Below are 22,545 nucleotides of genomic sequence, written 5' to 3' on the forward strand. Positions count from 1 at the left end.
TTACCTACAAGGGAGTACCCATATGACTGTCTGCTGATTTCTCAACAGAAACTATGCAGGCCAGAGGGAGTAGCAAGAAATATTCAAAGTGATGAATAGCAAGAACCTACAACCAAGATTACTTTACCCAGCAAAGCTATCATTCAGAATTGAAGGTCAGATAAAGAGCTTCACAGATAAGAAAAAGCTAAAGGAGTTCATCACCACCAAACCAGTATTATATGAAATGCTGAAAGGTATCCTTTAAGAAGAGGAAGAAGAAAAAGGTAAAGATACAAATTATGAAGAATACACATCTATCAACAAGTGAATCTAAAAATCAAGTGAATAAATAATCTGATGAACAGAATAAACTGGTGAATATAATACAATCAGGGGCATAGAAAGGGAGTGGACTGACTATTCTTGGGGGGGGAGGGGTGTGGGGGATGCGGGAAGAGACTGGACAAAAATCGTGCACCTATGGATGAGGACAGTGGGGGGGGGGGGTAAGGGCAGAGGGTGGGGTGGGAACCGGGTGGAGGGGAGCTATGGGGGGATAAAAGAGGAATAATTGTAATAACCTGAACAATAAAGATTTAATTTAAAAAAATGATATATCCAGCCCGGCCGGCATGGCTCAGTGGTTGAGTGTTGACCTGTGAACCAGGAGGTCATGGTTAGATTTCCGGTCAGGGCACATGGCCAGGTTGAGGGTTCAATCCCCAGTGTGGGATGTGGAGGAGGGAGCCAATGATTCTCTCTCATCACTGATGTCTCTCTCTCTCTCTCCCATCATCTCTGAAATCAATAAAAATATACTTAAAAAAATATTAAGTACAAATATTAAACTCTAATTTATGATATGGACACTGAAGTGTACAGTGGTGAAGTATACTGGAACTTACTTTGAAATGCATAAAATATGGTGACTTGATAGATGGACAGATATGGGTATATGGGCACTTACTGAACAATTTTCTTGTAGTTTTAAGTTTTTTCATAATAAAATACCGAGGAAGAGGGATATTTGCCTAACTCTTAAAGGTCTACTGTGTAACAGGAGGATCACAGAAAATTCAGGAATTAAGAGACTAAGCTTTGAGAGCCAAGCAGTGCAAGTAATGGTGTTTCCCCATCTTCAGCACTAGGACTGAACTAGCTGAACACTAGGGTGCCTTCTAAACAGAATGGTATGTCTGAGGTGGGAGGCTGTAAGATCCCTGAAGAATCAATAGGCTGCACATATGGAGAGCTTTGCTGTACATCTGTAGCTGCCGCTGTGGCGGTAGCCCCCATCCCGAGTGCAGAGGACGTGGAGATTTCCACCACCTCTGTCTCCGGTCTCATGGCACTTCCTCTTCCTTTCGCGCCTTCCATTTCACTGACCTTTGGTTCCATTACCATCCATACTGTCCTTCCCACCTTAGGGAATGCAAATGCTGCCCTTCCCTGCTGTTGAGGAACTCCTTTTCCTACCACTGGCCCCTCGTTAATTTCTGTTCATTCTTAGACCTCACTTCGTTAGCCCACAGACCACACTGGGCACTCCCACTCCACCCCCAACTAAAGCACATGTGAAATGATCCCATTTACTTTGACAATATTTAATGTCTCTCTCCTTAAACTAAAAGATCCATGAGGGCAGAAATTGGCCAGCAGGTGACTTGTACAGGACAGTAACTGCTTACCTGCATAACACTGTTATAAATAAGCCCAACCTTTTAGGGTTAAAAGTGTAATTTTATTTAGATGTTACTTGTACATAATCTATAGTAAGATATACAAACAGATAAAAATTGTTTAACAGGAATTTTTTTAAGACCACTTTAAATTTAATTTACAATAGCATTGGTAACAGTGCAGGGTGACAGATACTCTGAATAGAACACAAAAAGTCCTTGTTACTCTGGCTGATACAGTCCCACTAGCCTTTAATGGATTAAAATGTATCATGTATTTCAGTTGCAAATTATTACAAAACTTTCACAACCTAGCCACTGGGTGCTAAGAAAAGATTTTGATATTCTAAACATTTACTAAAATGAAAATGTCAATTCTTTAACAGTATACTTTTCCTAAAGAAAAATTAAAGGGTACCAAATCTTATGGTGTGGTTTTGGGCTAACAACAGAAAATCAACGATATCGTGTTTGTGTGGCTAATGTGTGACACTGACTGATCTTCTCATCTCCTCTGCCTAACCTATTAATATGAAAAAAGCTTGTAAAATATTAAACTAAAATATACATGGGGGGAAGACTGGGGATAATTTAAAATAACCTTACAATAATATATAACTACTTTACAATGCAAAATTCATAGGTATGAAGTAAGCTTTTAAATGTTCTTCTCCATTTGTCTTAGGAAATACTTCTTGAAAATGAAAACTGAAAATTCAAAATATTCACTTTTTCCTTTTCATGTAATACCATGTTAGAAAAAGTCTAAATTTAAATTTTAGAATCAAATTTATTGAGAAAAATACTGCAAAAATAATCTAAATTGAATTTTAGTCCTTTTCCATTCTTTTGAAGGCTACATTACACATCAGGGCAAAAGCTTTTTCACTACAGAAAATCAAGTTGAAAATAACTTACTGATTAAACTACAGGCAACTAATAACTAATAGGCTTATGAATATTTATGAATAAAGTACCACTGATTTCATGGTAATGAGCTCTAAACAGAAGAAATCCTTACTTACTAGTAGATAGTAGCTTTATGTATCTTCTCCATCCTGAGAACAGAAAGGACAGGAGAAACAAAGAAGCATCACCAAATGTGAGTGCTAGAATTACACAGGTTACTCCTAATCCAAAGCACACAAAAAACAAAATACTGTAATAAAGACAAAATAAGACTAAAAAAATGAAAAGTCCAAGAATAATGCTAAGAGAGTAGGCCTCTACATTGAAAAAAAAGGAGAAATTAAAGAAAGAAATTAAAGGTTAATAAATTATTTCTTCTATTTAATAAAATTATGCTGAGAGCCAAATGGTGACTAGCTCCAAGAAACAGAACCTCAAGAAGCATGTGCTGATGAAAAGACTCGACGACCTGGCATAAGCATGGTCTTCGAAAGGGGGTGCAGACATGAGGCTTTCAGAGTTTCAAAATTTATGGGACTGAAACCCAACGTACAGGCCTTCTATGAGGACCGCGTACAAGCCACTCCAATGTCCACTCAGGGACACAGACATGCTTTGGGGGCCGGCTGATTTCCTCAGATGACCTTGTTAGCACAACTCTACCAGCTACAGTCCTGTTTACATTCCTACCATCAACCCAAACAACTCTTCAGCTAAAGATTCCTTCGCCATGTCTGAGCGTCACTAGTACCTGCCACTGTTTGAAATGTGGGGCCTTGGCACAAATCCCTTAGTAAGTAAAGTGTCTTAGTGTTTTGTGCTGTCTTATTTATAGTCAAAGCCTGGGTGTTTGTTTATGCTGGACGAGCAGTTATCCTGCATCCAAAATTACGGAGCATAAGCTCTCATTCATGAGTCTCCCCATGGTTTGCCTTCACCAGGAATATGAACCCCATGGGACGGTGTGGGGAGAAAAGTAGGGAGGGAAAGGGTAAAGGAACGTGACCTGCTACAGCTACAGGTCTAATCTAACCTGAGGTGTTTTTTAAAATGTCATGTGCTGACAATGTGAGGAGAGAACCTCGTGCTTCCAGGACAGAGCGAAAGCCCGCTCCTGTGATGGGTCCCTAACCTGGCCACAGCACAGGAAAAGCAAAGAGCTCTCAACACCTGCATTCACCTGCACCTAGGCTTTTGAAGTTCAGACCAAGGGGAGCGGGGTGCCATCTGGGGCGCAGAGAAGAGCTCACTTAGGCCCGGGCTCCCGGGAAGCAAAAGGCGAAGGTCTCCTTTGCACTCAGAGCCCACCACACTCAGCAGCTCTACCCAGCGAGGCCGTGGCTCCCAGACCGCTCAACCTGGCTGGTGCCCACACGGAAGGGCTGTCGAATGTTTCGAGTGCCATCGCCAATAGCCCCGGAAGGAAAAAGAACCCTGTTCTTCATGTTTATTACGACTGAGCTGCTTACCTCTTACAAAAAGCATCCACAAGCACTGACTAAATGCCCACCGGGACGCCTGCTGAAAAGGCCCTTCCAATTTCACCTTTTATGAGCGTGCAAAGGCAATGAAATTATTCAACAAAACATTCAAGTTCACAGAATGTACCACTCCAAGAAAATGAAAGCGGAAGCATTTGATTCTCCTTATTTGTTAAATCTTTCTCTCTAAAAAAATGTTTCTCTCTTCTGAAACACACACAAAAATTTAAAACAGTATCACTTACTGACTGGAAGACGTCAACGCGTAGTCATTAATCTTGCTGAGGCCTAACACTAAGCAGCTTCACAAACACACAGCAAGTCTGCAGAACTGTAAGGTACGAGTAAACCCAAACTGCACTGAACACTTTCATGGCCAGGAAAAAGGAAGCAAAATGCTGTTTTCAGGACAATGCAATAGTTACAGCGTTATTTCCTCAGGTGCAGCACGATTTTCTATGTGTAGTGGCACTTAAGTATTACACAGTAAATACTGAAAGAACCCAGAAGTTTTGGATGTGCAAAAGCAATTATCACATTATTAATACAAAAGTTGCTAAGCTACAGGATTATAATACCACTATTTGGGTGTTGAGACCACTTAAAATTTTCAATATACTTCCGACACACGGTTTCCTGGCTGGCACCAGCCTCGTCGCCAGGCTGCCCCCGCCGCCTCAGTCAGACCAGTCATTTTCATCCAGCTCCGAGTCGTCGTCCGAGTCGCTGTACTCCACGGCAATGCGTCTGGACAGGATCGTGGCCACGTCGTTCCCCACCGGCTCGCGCTTGGCTTCTTGCTCACGCTGCTCTTGTACTTTTTTCAGCTGAATTCCTAGAAGACGCAATGCACGGTTTAGAATTAAATCCTTTGCGTGCTCCAAATTAAGGAAAAACAAACTAGTAAGTCTACTTGACTTTTTTTTTTCTCCTACTGACATTAAGGATAAAAACAGTTTTGGAAATTTGAAGGGAGAAAAGCTTGGGAAATAGAAGTTTCATGACCAATAAAAGAATGTACATAACTATTTTTACAGCAAAGTAATGGTGTGAACACCTTTAAAGAAAACCCGAGAGCTACGCTGTCCAACACAGGGTCCCGAGCCACGACAGCTGCTTCGAGCAAACTGACAGTGGCTGTGGCCACATCGCCGGACCGTGTGAACACGAGACATTTCTATTGTTACAGACACTTTCCCGAACAGGCATCATGGACAGCTCTTTTCTAACCCGCGGAGGTAACTGAGAAAACTCTGCTTCAACAATTATTGTTGAAAATGGATATAAAATAAAAACCTCTCTCTTACCTAGTAACAAAATGGATTATATGACGATTTAATGTGCAAATTCTTTTGAATTAATTTCAGATTTATAGAGTAACAGTAACACTAGTATCAAAACGTTCCCATATGACCTACATCCAGATTCCCCAATGGGTAACATTTGAGCACACTTGTTTTAGCAATCTTTCTCCATCATTGTTATTAATACACACAGATACTTTTTTTCTGGACAATTTGAAAATAAGTAGCATATAATTTGCTATTTTGCCCTTTACCCCTAAAGTACTTTATGTGTAATTCCTAAAAAACAATGATCAAATTCAGATCAGCGTAGATATAATGCTACCATCCAGTCTACAAATTTTATTTAAATTTTGCCAAAAGACCTAATATAGCAAATGAAAAAAAGTTTCCACCAGGTTTGGAATTCAACACCGATCACCTGTTACATTAGTTGTGGTGTTTCAATAATGATCCTTAATCTAGGCAGTTCTTCAGCCTCGGTGTTTTATGACTGACTGCAGTTTTGTAGAATGCCCTCAATATGGGCTCCGCAGAGGTTTTCTCACGGAAAGATAGTTACAATTATCACTCTTCCTGGGCAGGGCTCACAGTGTCAAAAATCAAAACACTGTCCTCTTGTGACCCCAAATTCGTTATCTCCGAGGCATTAAATAGCTGTGGGACATTCAAGACAGACGAGAACCCTGGGATCTGTAGGAGGCCTGACCCGGGTGCTGCAGCCAGGCGCAGAGGTGTCTGCGAAGGGCATCACAGACGCTCCAGCTGCTCCCTCAGTCACTTCCAGACGGGAGCAACTAACTGCAACCAAGCGCCTGGGCAGCTCCTCAGCGTATGAGAGGCGTTTAGAGTACACGTACTTCCACACCCTGGTGGTGACCCTCAACCAAGCCGGGCTGAGACCTGAGGTAAAGAATACCTGGTGTGCAGCAGGGTTTAGTGTGGGGTCTGCAGGACGGCACAGTGGGGGAGGGTCCCCACTCTGATTGGACAGAGATGTTCTGCCTTCTTGGTTCATGTGCTGGTTTGGTGTAGGACCTCCATCTGACAGAGTTCTGCTGCTATGTAAATGCTGCAAACTACTGACTTAGCACATCAAGCTAAAAATATGGAAAGTCTAGGGCATATTAGATATTTATAAAAACAAAATCACTAACATGAGCTCATTTTCTTTCATTTATACTTTTGCCATTAGAGTAGAATGCAGACAAAATAGTCAATATTTATTTCTAGTCAAGTAAACCTTTCCTGAAGTCTCAGTTCTTTATCATATGTTTACTTTGCACAGACAAAACCACATTACTATTTTTAAAATAGCAAATAAAGCTCTTTTAACCATATTCTAAAAAACCATCTCGTGTAGCGGGGAGTCCCCTGAAGACCAGGCTGTAGCTGGTTGGAGACAGCAATCTCTTTCTGAATGGAAGATGGCACGTGTAGGGGACTCACTTACCCATTCGAATAGCGGCAAGAAGATCACTGCGAGCATCGCTTATGGGTGGTTGTGCAGTTTCTTGTCGTTTTGCCTCAGCTACTGGAGGGCCATGCATGGGGGAGGACGAGAGAGAAGAGCTTGTGCCAGGAGGGCCTGGCGGGGGAGGTGGGGGGCCCGGAGGAGGCGGAGCTGTGACCACCAGCCCAGTGGAGGGCGGGTGAGGAGGCGCTGGGTAGGAGGACCCAGCTGCTGCTGGGAAGGAGGGTTGCATGGGAATCTGGAGAGGACTGACGAAAGCAGTTTGTGCTGAAGGGATCATGGGGGGTGGAGGGGGCGGAGGTGGTCCCGAGGGGTTGTAATATTCAATGATCTGGGCTGGGAGCATCCTGATGAGAGAGGAAACACAGAGTCATTAAAGCAGCAACAGAGGGTCACACCTGCGGTTCTGGCATGGCTAGTAGAAAGGCCTCCCCCAAACACAATACATAGTCATTTGGATTTAAGACACTGCAGGACGCAATATCCACTGTTGGGTCAGTTACTTCCACAGGTTTACATTATTCACTACGACAGGGTTCACGTCATTCACTGAAATGCACCCAAAAGATAACCACTCAAAGAGGGATTTCCTGTGAAATGCTAGGTAAGAAGATGTCCTTTATACTGGGCATCGCAAAAGCAGGTGGCTCACAAACTTGTCTTATAAGGATTCTGTGGCCAATCAGATTTGGAAAATTCTGTATTTTGTATCTCATCTCCATGGAAATGCCCCAAGCCCACAATGTCCATCAGAATATCAAAAGCTTTGAACAGTCCTACAGCCAAGAAATCCGAATTCTATTTAGTCTAAGGTTTCCCAAACCAGCTGGACCCCACACTCTCTTCTTACCTGACAATTAGAGCCTCAGAACACGTTGGGAGTCCTGACTTAACAAGAACCAACGATGGGAAACAGCCAGAGCTGTGTGGTCAGGGAGGATGCCCCCGAAAGCTGAGGGATGTACGTTTAGAAACTGATACATGCTGTTCTGCATACATGGTTAATGGAAACACACATTCGACTTTCCTGGGCACTGCCTCTGAGGGGTAACTCTTCAATATTAAAAAGAGAGTGCTAAGGCAGCCCATGAAAATACAGGTGCATGCTTAAATTACTAACCACCCGAAGATGAGGGTCTTTCCTAGGGCGGTTTGAATTTCACTGATCAACAGGGAACAAGATGGGAGAATGATGAGTGGGCACGAAGAGGTCAAGAAAGGAGATTATACAGCCAAGTGTAAGAAGGGAGGCAGGGGGAGCTGCACTGCATGGTGCTCTCATCTGTGGTATGAATTCTCCCTGGTTCACCCAGGATATACTGGTATAGAGAAATTTGAGGATTTGGGACAGGTTCACAGAATCGGAGTTCCATCCTTTATCAATGCTTCTGCTTAACGATCCACTCACACATACACAAATATGTGTATTAATGAGTATACACATGAATACAGACACAAACCAGAGATTTATCTATAATAAGAAAAGGGAACAGCACAACACTATTTTTTAACAGAACTTGTCATAACCACTGGTTTCCACATTCAGTCATTCTGGGCTGGACTCTGGCCTCTAAAATGTGACTATTTAATTAAAATTCTTAAACACACATAGCAAGATTCCATTGCAATAGTGAGTAGCAATTAGAGTACAAGGAATACGAAATTACCCATAGTCCGCTGGAGCCATGGGTGCCGAGGCCTGGGACCCCTCTGCGGCCTGTGGTGGGGGTGGCGGAGGTGGCTGCTGAGGTCTGTTCAGGGCCATGTGTCTCACCGAGGCAGAGGGGGGTCGGTACTCATGCTCGGGGGCCTGGCTGGCTGGCCCAAGTGGCAGCGCGTCACCTGCTGCGTACGAAGGGGTGACGGGCTGCGGGTGCAGAGAATGGTTGGGAGTCGCTGGATACGAGTAATCTGTGACATCCGAAGCGTGAGACCTGGCATTCAAGAAAAGGGTGGGAGAAATTTAGGTTCAAAAGATTTCCACTAACCAGCACATAAGCATATATTTGAATAATAACATTGCCAATACACAGAAATCACACATTTATTTCCTTTATTATAAACTAGGCCCAGCCTCATGAGAGCTTCCAAGCAACAACGTAATGACTAAGTTAGCAGCGAGCCCGGTGTTACATGGAGTCAGATTCACGGCTTTAAAGTGAGCAAGTCAGACAGATGGGCAAGCAGAGCCCCACTTCACACCACATCAGCATACGGTCTTAAGAGAGAAGGCCACGAGACAAGTCCCACTTAATTCAAAAACAGAGGACTTCGGGGGCCATGAAGACAGAGGACTTCAGGGGCCAGTAAGCTGATAGCGTATCATCAGAAATTACAAAATGGCGGATAAACTGGGTAAATATCAACAGTAGGAACAGAAAAAGAAAGCAAGAATGCAGTGCAGTGAAAAATTGTTTTCTTAAACAGAAGAAATGTGTTTAGCCAAAAACGAAAGACCATGGTGCACTATGGAAGGGCCTTCCTGCTTTCTCTAAATGCACAGTCGTGGGCGAAACTCTGAAAGGGATGGGGACTGTGTATTAGTTGACGGAGCTCAGACAGACAGAGGCCTTTGTGAAGGGGCACAGGGACTTGTAAAGGTCACAGCTGCACAAAATGGTGTTAGTAAGGGAGGTGCTCCTGGCCCGGTTACAGGACACGTGGTCAGTATGAGGGGTGCACATCCTCTCATGATGGCCAAAGCAGGGTGGGCAGCCTGAGGACGGCAATGCAGAGAGCAAAACGACAAACCCTCTGGGCGCTCTGTCCTCTTTCGTGCTCCCTGCCTGTTCCAGTGTCCTGGCATCACTCATAAACTCAATGCCCATTTTCCTCCTCTCCCACTCTTCTTTTCTTGTTCTGACTTTTCTCACGTGTATCTGCTGGCTTCGGGTAGGACTCAGCTTGTGTTTCTCCCTCTGAAGGAAACAGGCAGACACACAAGGGGATGTGGAGGAGCAGGGGAAACACCAACTGAACTTGGATCTTGGAATCAGACAGTAGCTTCCCTTCACTGGAGCATCTCAGACACAGAAAAAGCTCTCCACATGACGAGAGACTGCCCCCCGCCCCAACTGCAGTGTAATAATAACAATTCACGTTTTCCTTCCCTAACGGCAGTATAAATTCTGTATTATGGAGTGCATATGATTATATCTTTTGAACTATGCAAACTGCTGGCAAGTAAGTTAAAAACATTTTTAATGGGGGAACAACCTAGCATATTTTCACAATGTAAAGACCTAAAACCCTGGAGTCCTTGGTGATGTATGTTTGACTCTGTATGTGACTATGTCATACACTATGTGTACAATTTCTAAAGGAAACAAAGTGATCTGGAAAAATATAGAGCACTTCTCATGAGATGAGGAGCCAGAAATTATAAATATTCTGGAACAATGTAGATGCTGTCCTTATAAATAGCTTTGTGACACAGCCAAAAGGAGTCAATACGAAGGAGGATAACCGGACCAGTGAGTGAATAGAGGAACAGGCAGTGAATGTCTGAATTCGAGAATTACAGCAGGAGGGCTGTGGACAGCAGGACTTGGAGGGAAGCTGGGCAGGACAGAGGACTGGTTTAAGAGTGAAGGCTCATTTAAAGGGGAGCCCAGTGGCTGGAGGAGAGGTGAGGAGTGGGGTGACTGCTGGAGACAGAGACCCCCATGTGGGAAGGTAGAAATCAGCTACAGAGACACACACCAATGTGGAGATGAGAGGACTGGTCCTGTGACCCCTGTTACAGGAGACAGAACTGGTAGGAGTGAGATGATATGGAAACAGGAAGAAGTGTAAGCAGTGGAGACGTGGTGGGAGAAGCAGGGACTCCCCAGGGTTTTGTGGGTGGACAGGTGGGCAGAGTCAGAGCTGTAATACAGGGCCTGGGGAGGATGAAATAGCTCAAGGACAGAGGGGCATGGAGGTCTCTCTCCCCTAGACCATAGTGAGAGAGAGCAGGGGGAAGCATTTAATCAATTTTTCATCCCGAATTTACACTTAAAATCAAACCACTGCTGATAATCTACAGAGAGAGCAAACATGTACCATTAGTGTATATGAACCATTTTTATGTACGAAATATATTACTTATATGAACAGTTTTATTATATACAAGCCATAAACCTTAATATTCAAAATTTCCTCAGTTATTTGAAAACCTTGATTCTAAATAATACTTAAAATATGAATACAAAACATTAAAAAGTCAAAAGGCAGAAAGTATAGAGCATGATTCCAATTTTGTAAAAAACATATACATCTTTACAGGAAAAAGACAAAAAGGAAAAAGTACACTAAAATGCAGATAGTGGTTTCTCTGGATAATAGGATTATGGATAATATTTTAATGTTTTCTGTAATTTCCAAATATAAAAAAATTATTTTATAATAAGAAAAAGTGATACACTTTAGTGAAATAAAAAATTTCTAAGTTAATTTAAGGGATGTAATCCAAGTACAATATTAATTATAATCTACTTATATGGTACATGCATATAGTGAGAGGCCATGAAAAACAGTATGAGACAAAAGGAAATTCTAAAGAAACAAAACTGATTAATCTATTTGCTTTTTGAAAAATAAAAGAAGTAAAGATATATCTAAAAATATAAAAATTTAGATACTAAATCATCTGCATAATTTTATACCCAGCATGAAGCAATCTAATCTCAGATGTTAGAATGAGCATCAACCATTCAACTGAAGGATTAAAAAATCATTTTTTTTTTGTCTGTACATATTGAAATAAGAGTGCATACAGAGTATTATAAAATAAAGTATATGTTTTGCACGAGTAAACAATACAACTAAATTAGCTGGGAAAAAACAACAAAAAGCAAACGGACATATTGGGAGCACTCAGATTTAAGTGCTTCTCCCAGCCAAAGAACTATGTGTAGAATTGTCGACAGAAAAAACTGACATAAAGATCCAGCCTTGAGACTAGAGCTCAGTTAAAGCTCTAATAATTCTCTAATATTTAGCAGATAACAACTTCTACAGAAAAATTGCCTAGAACTTGCCTCATATCTAACCAATGACTTATAGCCCTTCTGGGGCAGGAACATTCACAGGCCCTGTAACTACCAAATGTTAAACAGCTTCTGTATGCAGTCTGTGCTAAGCACTGAAATTATAAAGACAAAATTTATTTTAAAAGGACACAGATCGAAGGCAGGTCCAGGTTGTTGCTGTTTTTGAAACATCCTTCAATCACTAGGAATTCTCTGTTCGGATTTTTAAATGCTGATGGAAGACTTAGAGAGATTATGCAAATGCAAGACAACAACTTACAAGAGCAGAAATAGAAAATTAAACCGTAAGTTAAAATTGACTAGTTAGTCCCTGGTGTTCAATGAATCCCTTCTGTGAAAAATGTGACTTATTGATCGCATCATTCACACCTGCAAGAAATATTTTTACTTAATTGCTAACATAATTTTAAAGTAAACACCAACAGAATTCTCCTGAAATCAGAGCACATAAGATTAGTGAACTGAAAAAATAAATACCTTTTGCTTGTCACTTTTTACAAAGGTCACCAAAAAGCGCAAAGAAATTATTCCTTGACCACATCAATTACTACCTACCAATCGTTTTGATATCAAATAGCAAAAGAAATTCAGCTCTAAGCTAAAGAGTAAGACAAAGAATTAAATGATTAAAATAAAAATGTAAGTCACTGGCAGTCATTAAGCCCAAATTCAGAGTCCATGTTAACACACTACATATCTAGATTAACTGAACAAGAAAGTAAGTCAGAGATATGAAAAATCATACAATGTGAACCAATGCAAAATAAAACTACTTTAAAATATTATTTCAAAATTCATGTATATATATAAAATTTATTTTTAAGAAAAGATGTGAAACATTCTGTGGCCTTATAAACACCAAAGCTACTATTACCAGTCATGTCCAAGGAATAAATAAAATGCAGCACTACTCAGAGGCATTACTACACACACACACACACACACACACACACACACACACACACACCTAGTGTCTGGGGACAGGGATCCCTCGGAAGACGCTCCGTGGTACACACTCTGAGACAACCTGTTGTCGGGTCTGAGCTCTTTGTCATATGCCATCATATTCCACTCCTGGCGCCTGTTTCTGGCTTTTCTAACCTTTTTCACCTCACGGGTTGTGCCATCTATACGCTTTTGCTCCTGAAGTCCAAGAAAAGAAAGCAGGCATGCCAAGACAGGAGAGAAAGGACAACAGGTTAAATGCAGTTATAATGCTCAGGACATAAGCATGATGTGCAGATAATGTTAGAAAATTCTAACACAGTGCCTACTCTTACCCAACACAGACCCCCCCAAAGGTAACAAATACTTAACTATTTAACCCAAATAAATGAAAATTACTCTGCTGCAACTACCAGAATTACTATCATTTTTAGTAACGAATTTTCATCTTACTAGGCATTTAGCTTATTTTAAATATACTATACCTTTTAGATCTATATTATACAGATGAAATGTTAGATGGCACCATTCAGAGAAATCATTTCCCACTCCTATACAGTTTTGACTGGCTTGTTAACATGCAATCTTTCAAAAAAAAAAATTCAAAATGTTCTATTTCCAATTTCTAAAAGAAATATTTAAGCTAATCCTGCAATGAGCCAAATCCAAAACAAAAATAAGGTACAAACTTACCTTCCCATACAAAGACTCATTCTTGTCCCAGCCCTATTTTGCCAGCAAAAATGTATCCAATAAATACTTGTCCTACATGGGTACTTCTTTAAAGGCAAGAACAATTATTTCTGTTGTTTATATATTTTTCCCGTTTCCCTCATAAAATTTTTTGATCTCTAAGGACAAGAACTATGTGCCTCTAAGTTCTACATTCCTCTTACAGTCCCTCCACACGTCATTTACCTAGGGTGCACACTCAGTCAATGCTGACTAAATGATCAAATCCAGTGAGCTTACAGGACATGCTATGTCTCAAATATGCCAGGCATCGATGATACAAAAGGAAAACAACAACAAGACGGGTGTCTGCCCTCATGGAGCTTGCAGTCCAGGGGGGGAAGCCTACCACATCACAGAAATGAATGTATAATTATAAAATGTAGTAAAACATAAATGCACTATGTGTAGAATGCTGTCTAGGTTGGAAGTCAGGGACAGCGTCCATGAGTGAGTGGGAGGAGGACCTGTGAGTGACTGGCATGGATTGCAGGGAGCACGTCAGAGCAGGTAAGCGGGGACAGAGTGGGCATGGGCTCCCAGGAGGAGGAAGAGCACCACTCAGGAGAAATAAAAGGTGAGAGGCAAATGAAGGTTAATGGCCCCAAAGAGCTGAAAGGTAAGCAAGACCTCAAAGGCTACATTAAAAATGTTGTTCTTTATCCCAAGAATAGTGGGAAAGCACTGATGAATAAGAAGGGGAGGGCTGACATATTGAAGAAGAGGCATTTGAAAAGATCCCTCTAGGCTGGGGAGCACAGACTGAAGGAGAAAGGTAGAAAGCTATTCAGGTGGTCTAGTGAGGAGGGTGGGCGGCTCATGGTGGTAGTGAAGACACAACGACTAGACTGTTTTTGGGTAAAAAGGAGGTACAGACAATGTGTTGGCAAAGAAGGTAAACATGAAATTCACAGAACATATATAAAGGGTTAATAAAGATGAAAAGATGTGTAATGCAAATTAGATTTTTTGGAGGGAAGGAGGGCTCATAAAAAAAATAATATCCAGGACTGGAGGAGGCCTATTAAGAGTACAGACTGGCTCAGTGTTTTAAGTCAGGTCAGGAGCAATCGGATGGCATCTTCCAAAATTTAAACCTCACATAAGACTTCTATGAATTTGCTCTGAAGAGTATCTGCACGTGAGTACAGGGATATCTACTACAGTATTGTAAATAGTAACAATTTAGAAACAACCTAAATATTCATTACTCTAGTAATGGGCAAATAGTTTATGATAACTATTAAAATGCTACATAATTTCATAAAAAGAATGAAGTACATCTTCAATTATGGCAACATATGTGTATGTCTGTGTGTATAAGTTGTATGTAGTACAATTCTATGCATATAAAATACTTTGTGAAATGTATATGCATATATTTATGAATAACTGAAAAAAAATCTAAATCTAAAAATATGCATGCCAAGCTGCTAAATGTTAACGTAGTTATGCCCATGGAAGAAAAACATATCCCCAATTTACTTTGGTGTAATTTGAGCATTTCACAACCTGCATGTATTGTCTGTATACTTAAAACACACACAAACAAACAACAAAAAAACCCACCACCACCACCAACAACAAAAAGGAGGGAGATTTCAATGGATCCCAATACACATCCTAATTAAGAACCACTGTATTAAATTAATTAGACTATCCCCCTTACTTTTAAGAGATGAATGCTGACATATTTAGGAACTGTTATAATAACTCTCTTTGCAATAGTTTAGCCTCCAAATTTACCCATCAACATGCACACACCACACACACAGAGGCCACATATGACAAAATGTTAACAGTGAAGCATCTATGCTCCAACTACACTGGCCTACATTCAAATCTCTAGAAAGTGCCAAACTGTTCCCTAGACCAGAATGATCTTAGCTACTTCGGAAGCATCCCGTTTCCTCTGCCCTCCACTCCTCCAGCACCCTCTTACCTACATGTGCTCGCACATGCGCCCACGAGCACACCTGCACCCACACTATGACTTGAGCTAACTTCCATCCATGGTTGGATCTGTGAAAGGTACCCCGAGGCTGTCCTTGACACTCCACTTCCTCCTCACTGTCATCCCCACCTTGTCATCTCCCCCCCAGCACACCATACTTCTTCACAACACTTACCAGCATTGTAACCGCATACTTCCAACTACATATTTATTTGCGTAATTTAAAAAATGTTTTTAATGGATTTCACACCCAAATTTTCTAAACAAATTTTTCCTTCCTATAGACTTGTCAATTCCAAATTGAAAGTGACTTGCTTCCTAGAAACCCTAGGGGATTTCCAAAATGAAGGATATCTTGCCTCATTTTCTGCTCCTATATAAAGGAGATTTGTATTACAATTTCTAATTTCTTTCCCTCTTTATGAGTTCCAGAGGGCTGCATGATTATTTAATGCCTGTTTCCCCCACTCTATTGTAATCTCCATGAGGTGGCAATCCTGTCATTTTCACCCCTGTTTATCCAGCATTAAAAGATTTCTTTTCTTTTCTTTTTTTTTTTTAAAGAGAATCTTAGAAGCATTGAACAGACTGTTGAATCTCAGAAGGAGAGCGGGGTGGGGGTGGGGAGGGAAGAGATCAACCAAAGAACTTGTATGCATATATGCATAACCCAGGGACACAGACAATATAGGGTGGTGAAGGCCTGGGGTGGGGGCAGGGGAGGGCTAGAAAGGGTCAGTGAGGGAAAAAGGGGACATATGTAATACTTTCAACAATAAAGATAAAAAATATAATCATTATATAAATGAATGAATAAAAAATCCTTATCAGAATTTTATGTGTTTGAGCAATGTGGAATGAGACAAAACTGCCAAGGAAATGATACTAAATTTGATGACACAATAATCATACATAGATTAAGACTTTTCCCCTGAAGAACACTGGTGAAAAATTAAATATTTTTGCCAAAAGTATCACTGGGAAGGGAAACCTAGAAGGCAATTTAAAAGGATTTTTGCCTGGTTACTACCAAGAGGTGTGGGGATTAAGGCCAACATGACTAAGTATCTTTTTTTTTCTGTCCCAGACAGTGGGGTCTTCCTTTTCTCCATTTGAATACTTTGTAGTTTCTTAGCTTGAATAATCCCCCACTTGAGTACTCCGCAACTCTCCCAAGATTCCCCAGTTAATCCCAAACCATGAGCACAAGAAAAGAGGAAACCAAACCTGTGGAATTCTCTCTTAGAATTCAGTGGTAACATCTTACACTTACAGTCTGCAAATTGTTATCATGTACTCTGTTGTAAATCCTAGTTTCAAATTCTCTTCCATCTCAAATTGTCGCTCCTATTGAGCTAAGACACCTAAATGCCTCAACATCTTAAGACCTCGAACCCACAAAAAGGTAAGCATTTCTCTTAACTAAGGCACTCTAATATTTGTCAAGCAAGCCAGATGGTCATTTTTAAAAAACATAGCTTACATATAAAAAGTCTTAGCAAATATTATCCTTTGGAGAATTAACTCTTCTCAGTGGCTTAAACCTAATTTCTGGGCCCCAAAGGAACAATTTTCAAAATATAAGTCCCCACACCTGCAGAGAATGAGCTTGTCCCTCCAAGAGTGCTCACAACCTTCAGACGGTGCTTCTCAACCTTCAGACTTGCAGTGACCTTGCCTACCTCTACCCACCAAAGGAGTCTCACGTCCAGTAAATACCATCTTCTGAACTTGCCGAACACACGCTTTTCAATCCAATATGAACAGCTCACTAAAGCATTAATTACAGCTAGGTGGCAATCCAGTTATGAAGAAAGCTTTAAAATGATGGAAGCAAATAATTATTTCTGATACGGAATATTGACTGCTTTATGAAATTTGAAAGAACAGAAGAAAAGTTCTAAAACATGGTTAAAAACAAAACTGGAATTTTAGCCACTACTTTTGTGAAGCAAAGCAAGTGTTAGAGAACAAATCAAGAGTATTTACAGAAAAATAGTATTACTGTGTTAGACGGACTTAGCTGTATCTTCCTGTATAAACTACAATCTCTAAAAAACCTTCATCACTAAATCCAACATCTCAACCATTCAAGTAAAGAATTTACTTATTTCTTTCCAAACAAGAATCCATTTACACATTTATACGCACAGTTCCCCTAATGGAATTATTTACCTTTTGACGCCTTTTCTCTTTCCTTTTGTCTTCTGTGTCCTGTAGCATTTTTTCTTTCCAGAGGTCAAAGAAATAGGAAGGATCAGTATAGAACTTCAGCCCATCCTTTTTATCATCTCTATAAATCAAGATATTACAAGTCAGAGGGGGAAAAAGACTGTTAGATATCTTCATATGGGAATAACATAATTCACTTTTTTTTTTAGAGAGAGAGAAACATAAATGTGAGAGAGACACATTGACTGGTTTCCTCCTGTACATGCTCCGACCAGGGCTGGGAATAGAGCCTGCAACCTAGGTATGTGACCTTAACCGGAATTGAACCTGGGACCCTTCAGTCTGCGGGCCAACACTCTTTTCAACGAGCCAAACCTAATTCACTTTTAACTCATGAGATTATAGCATCTACATAGGGCATTTTAACTGTCCTATACATTATTAAGTTTCTCAGATTTCCTTACTTAAAAAAAGTGTAAATATTTAAGAACATCAACTTTTTCTAGAATAATCAGATAAAAAGTACTCTTGCAAATTTAGATTTAAATATAGAAAAGTGCTCCTAAAAATCACAATATGGCTCAGAAGCAGTAATATTCAATACCTCAATTACTTTAGGAAATGTTCTGTTTATTCCAACAGGGGGCTATATACACAGAAACAGATGGATTCTTTACACACACACACATTTACTTTTACTCTGGAGTGTCAATGTTATAAGGATAAAGATTAGTAAGTTCTTTGTCCCCTTTGCTCAATAAGTTTTGCCCAATATCTAAAAATTCACTTAGGAAAAAGAAAAACATTCATAGTGTGTAAATGTGACTTAGAAAAACAGTAATGAAGTATTTTTAAAGTGGAAGTAACCAACAAAGAAAAATCACTTGTAGTCATTTCATTTTCAAGCACTGCTATGATTACTATGGTCTAGAGAGAATACTTCAAGTCTCTGTATAAGTGATTCATTAAAATAATGCAGCCAACATGATTTAAAAGTATAATATAAATCAATAAGAAACCCAAAACTAATCATGGTATGAAGTAAATAGTCTATCAATGCTTTAAAAGTATCTGGCCGATAGATTACCTTCAAGAGGAAGAAAAACACATTTCATATCAGTATTTCACTAAGTCATTTAAGGCACGGAGAGGAAGCAAAAATTAGTAAAATAAGTATAGGAAAGAGTTTATGCCCAAATAGTCAAAGAAAGCTAAGTGAATTATTCAAGGGGCAAAGCCATCTGTCCTTGCATCTCCTTCTCTGCCACATCCTGTAATCTCATCAAATGAAAAAGGCCTTGTTCCTCTGAGGGCTATTCTGGCCCCTCTCTGAAAACCACTAACAAACCAGTGCACTGTACTCTATACTTTAACCTCAGACTACTTACAATCCTTTCTTTTCCAAATTTCTAACTGATAAGCAATGTGCAGTAAGAGATTTTATTAAAAACATTGTTGTGAAAACCATGTTTCCCTAAATACTAGACCTTCAATATAGATAACAATATAGAAAATTTGAGCATGAACTTGCTGCAAAATTTAAGATGTACAATAAATTCACATTTTCAAAAGAATGAAGCTAATACTTAAATGAGATCAGAAACTCACATAAGTAAACAAATATTAACCTTGACATAAAAATATAAGCAGAAATGTCCTATGTTCATAGAACTAAACATTTGATTTTTCAGTCACATTGTACTTCTCATATATTAACTGTGTTAGGACAGTGTCATACTTAAGCTCAAATGCAAAAGTTTGTGCTTTACATACCCCAAATATTACTGTACTGAGCAAAAAAGAAAACAGAAAATTCATGGACATGGACTAAGCAGTGGTTCTCAACCTTCCTAATGCCACGACCCTTTAATACAGTTCCTCATGTTGTGGTGACCCCCAACCATAAAATTATTTTCGTTGCTACTTCATAACTGTAATTTTGCTACTGTTATGAATCATTATGTAAATATCTGATATGCAGGATGTATTTTCATTGTTCACGACTCACAGGTTGAGAACCGCTGGTGATTATAGGGAAGGGGAGGAGGAGGAGAAGTGGACATGAAAAAATTAAATTTAAAAATTTTCATAAAGTAGATTTGAATTGGTGCTGCTATTCTTAAACACACTATTAAAAAGTCATGGAGATTTTTATTTTCCATAAAACTGAATACACACATACAGTATATATATGTCAATTTGTTTTTTATGCAATTAAAATTTTTAGATCATCATAAATATTTCATCTTGATCCTAATTATTCACATATAAGTGTAAGTGGTTAGTTGAGCACAAGCAAAATTACAAGTTAAAACTTCAGCTCACAATACCACTATTTACATATATCACTGATTTTAAATAAGTGTGCTAAAGCCTCCAGAAAAGTATCCTTGTTCCTTAGAAAAATGTGGCACCTTGCTCCTCTCCCATCAGTGTTTCCATGGGCTCTCACATTTTTTTTGAGAGAACCTTTCTCCCCTTCCTGAAAGAAAGGGATTTTGTGGGAACTGCTGCTTTACCAGCAGAGCTATAGGTCCAAACTGGGACTCTTGGACCATGAGAAGGTACAGGAATTCAGACCAAGAAAAACTCTAGGTATCCTTGAGGACCAATGGCCTACGAAGGCAGTAAAAAGAAGCTAAAAACTCACTGAAATCTGAAAGGCCTGCGTAGGACTATCACCCACAGGGCTAATCCTGGGGCAGCGAGGGCCACCCCCCACCACCATCTGCTCATCAGAGGCTGAAGGAATGAGCTCCACAGAAGGTAAAAAGATGGGAGAGGAACTTGATGTGCAATGAGAAAGGATATGAAAAAGGGAGACAGACAAGAAAGTGACAGGAAATGTGGAAAGAAAGCACTGATGTGATGGGAGGTAGTACAGGTGTTGTAAAAAGCATAGTTTCTTAATGTTAACTTTTTGCACTATTTATTTTTTATTCTTTTTCTTGGAAGTCTGGTCCTGATAATGTGTCCTACCATTTTACAATAACAGAAAGTTAATTTGTTGACTATATTTTCACTCCTGAAAACCCCAAATGCTGCAGAATACATTTTTCTAAATTAAATAACAAATGTCTCTGCAGGGCTGACATGCTGAGACGGCTATTTTGCTGCATTCTAACTGATTATGCAGGCCCTTTAAGAGTGACTTTGAATCTGAGGAACAACATAAATACACACAATACTGTTATGTAATGTGCTCACTTCCACTTATGATGTCTACATTTAAAAGCTAAAATTAGAACTCACACTTTTCTTGATAAGTTTATCTATATTTTGAAATATTAACACTTTAACAATACTGTACCAATGACTAATTTCATTGTAATACTGCAGTTCTTATCTTCAAAGTTTGAAAGATACTTTCACAGCACTGTCACCCTCTTTCAACTTATCGATACTGACAAGGCCCCGGGAACACCTGAAGCCATACCTGTACGGTGTCAGAATGTTCAGAGGAGGTGGTTTATCACTCTGGTTGTAGATGTCAGCTACAGGGTTAGGAATGCTGTTCTTCGAAACTACCTGCTGGTCTTGGACTGTGGAACTTTTGAAAGCTTTTTTCATGTTGATATCCTGCAGTGACACTATTTAGAGAAAAGTCCCCAAGTTGAGTAATATCAAGATAGTTTAACTGTTTACAAATAAATACAATTTGAGTCACAATCATAAACATCTCCTAGAATGATTAAATAATGTGGTGGTTGTTTCAATTTAAAGACATGCTAAAGTAGCATGTGAGTTCCTTCCCTCTCATAACTCACAATGACCTCTGTGAAGGCATGTCTTTCTTCTTTTGTAGCGATCTAATTACTCCATTGAACCTAATATTATAGCATTGTTATTCATTTAAATAGGACTTATTGGAAATCACACAGAAATATAGTTATAAGTATTAACAGTCATGTAAATACATAGATCTGGCCATCCTGGGGGTTGGCATTCAAACAGTTAATACCATCCTATCTAATAAAAGACAGAAAGGGTAATTAACCGTACCTCCACTATGCTTCCCATGGGCTAATCAGCGAGATATGCAAATTAACTGCCAACAAAGATGGCGGCCGGCAGCCATGCAGCTGAAGCAAGCAGGAGGTTTGCTTGCTCCAGTGATGGAGGAAGCCAAGGTTCCCCGCCTGCCGCGGCCTGCTCTAAGCTCCGAAAGCAACAATGTTTCAATTATAGAAGCTAAACAAACCCCAGATACCTGCTTTCAGCCAGCCACGGCCTCAGAGCTGGGAGCACCAGTGACAGCAACAGAGTTTCAATTACAGAAGGTAAATAAATCCCAGAATTAAAAGAAAGCAAAAAAGGAGAGGCTGGGAGCTTCAGTCGCAGGCCAGCCTGAAAACGGCCCTCAGCCCCTCACCCAGACTGGCCAGACACCACAGTGGGCCCCCACCCTGAAGGGGGTGTGACCAGCTACAAACAGCCATTAGCCCCTCACCCAGGCTGGCCAGGCACCCAAACGGGACCCCCACCTTGATCCGGGACACCCTTCAGGGCAAACCAGCCGGCCTCCACCCGTGCACCAGGCCTCTATCCTATATAGTAAAAGGGTAATATGCAAACTTACCCTAACAGCAGAAAGACTGGGAATGACTGGTCACTATGACACACATTGACCACCATGGGGGCAGATGCTCAATGCAGGAGCTGCCCTCTGGTGGTGAGTGCGCTCCCACATGGCGGAGCTCTGTTCACCCACAAGCCAGGCTGATGGCTGCCAGTACAGCGATGGTGGTGGGAGCCTCTCCTGCCTCCTCAGCAGCACTAAGGATGTCCGACTGCAGCTTAGGTCTGCTCCCCACTGGCAAGTGGACATCCCCCGAGGGCTGCCGGGCTGCCAGAGGGATGTCTGATTGCCAGCTTAGGCC

At 40.5% G+C, this 22,545-nt stretch overlaps 1 protein-coding gene across 3 annotated transcripts in view; it reads right to left on the reverse strand.

The window, feature by feature from the left end:
* Nucleotides 1–1,709: 1,709 nt before the first annotated feature.
* The window catches only part of WASF3 (WASP family member 3), a 148,598-nt gene continuing 127,762 nt past the window's right edge, over nucleotides 1,710–22,545 (reverse strand). For 2 of the 3 annotated variants that reach the window (XM_036301257.1, XM_036301256.1), the window contains 6 exons: nucleotides 21,102–21,255; nucleotides 17,669–17,786; nucleotides 12,830–13,005; nucleotides 8,497–8,763; nucleotides 6,809–7,176; nucleotides 1,710–4,886 (listed from right to left, as the gene is read on the reverse strand). In XM_036301257.1, the coding sequence (XP_036157150.1) occupies nucleotides 4,729–4,886; nucleotides 6,809–7,176; nucleotides 8,497–8,763; nucleotides 12,830–13,005; nucleotides 17,669–17,786; nucleotides 21,102–21,255 (1,241 nt within the window). In that variant the 3' untranslated portion in view covers nucleotides 1,710–4,728. Of the gene's footprint in view, nucleotides 4,887–6,808; nucleotides 7,177–8,496; nucleotides 8,764–9,580; nucleotides 9,748–12,829; nucleotides 13,006–17,668; nucleotides 17,787–21,101; nucleotides 21,256–22,545 lie in introns of all 3 variants that reach the window. The other variant, XM_036301258.1, reaches the window with a different exon arrangement.

The sequence above is a fragment of the Myotis myotis genome, unplaced genomic scaffold, assembly GCF_014108235.1.
Source record: "Myotis myotis isolate mMyoMyo1 unplaced genomic scaffold, mMyoMyo1.p scaffold_m19_p_3, whole genome shotgun sequence".
Taxonomy (NCBI): domain Eukaryota; kingdom Metazoa; phylum Chordata; class Mammalia; order Chiroptera; family Vespertilionidae; genus Myotis; species Myotis myotis.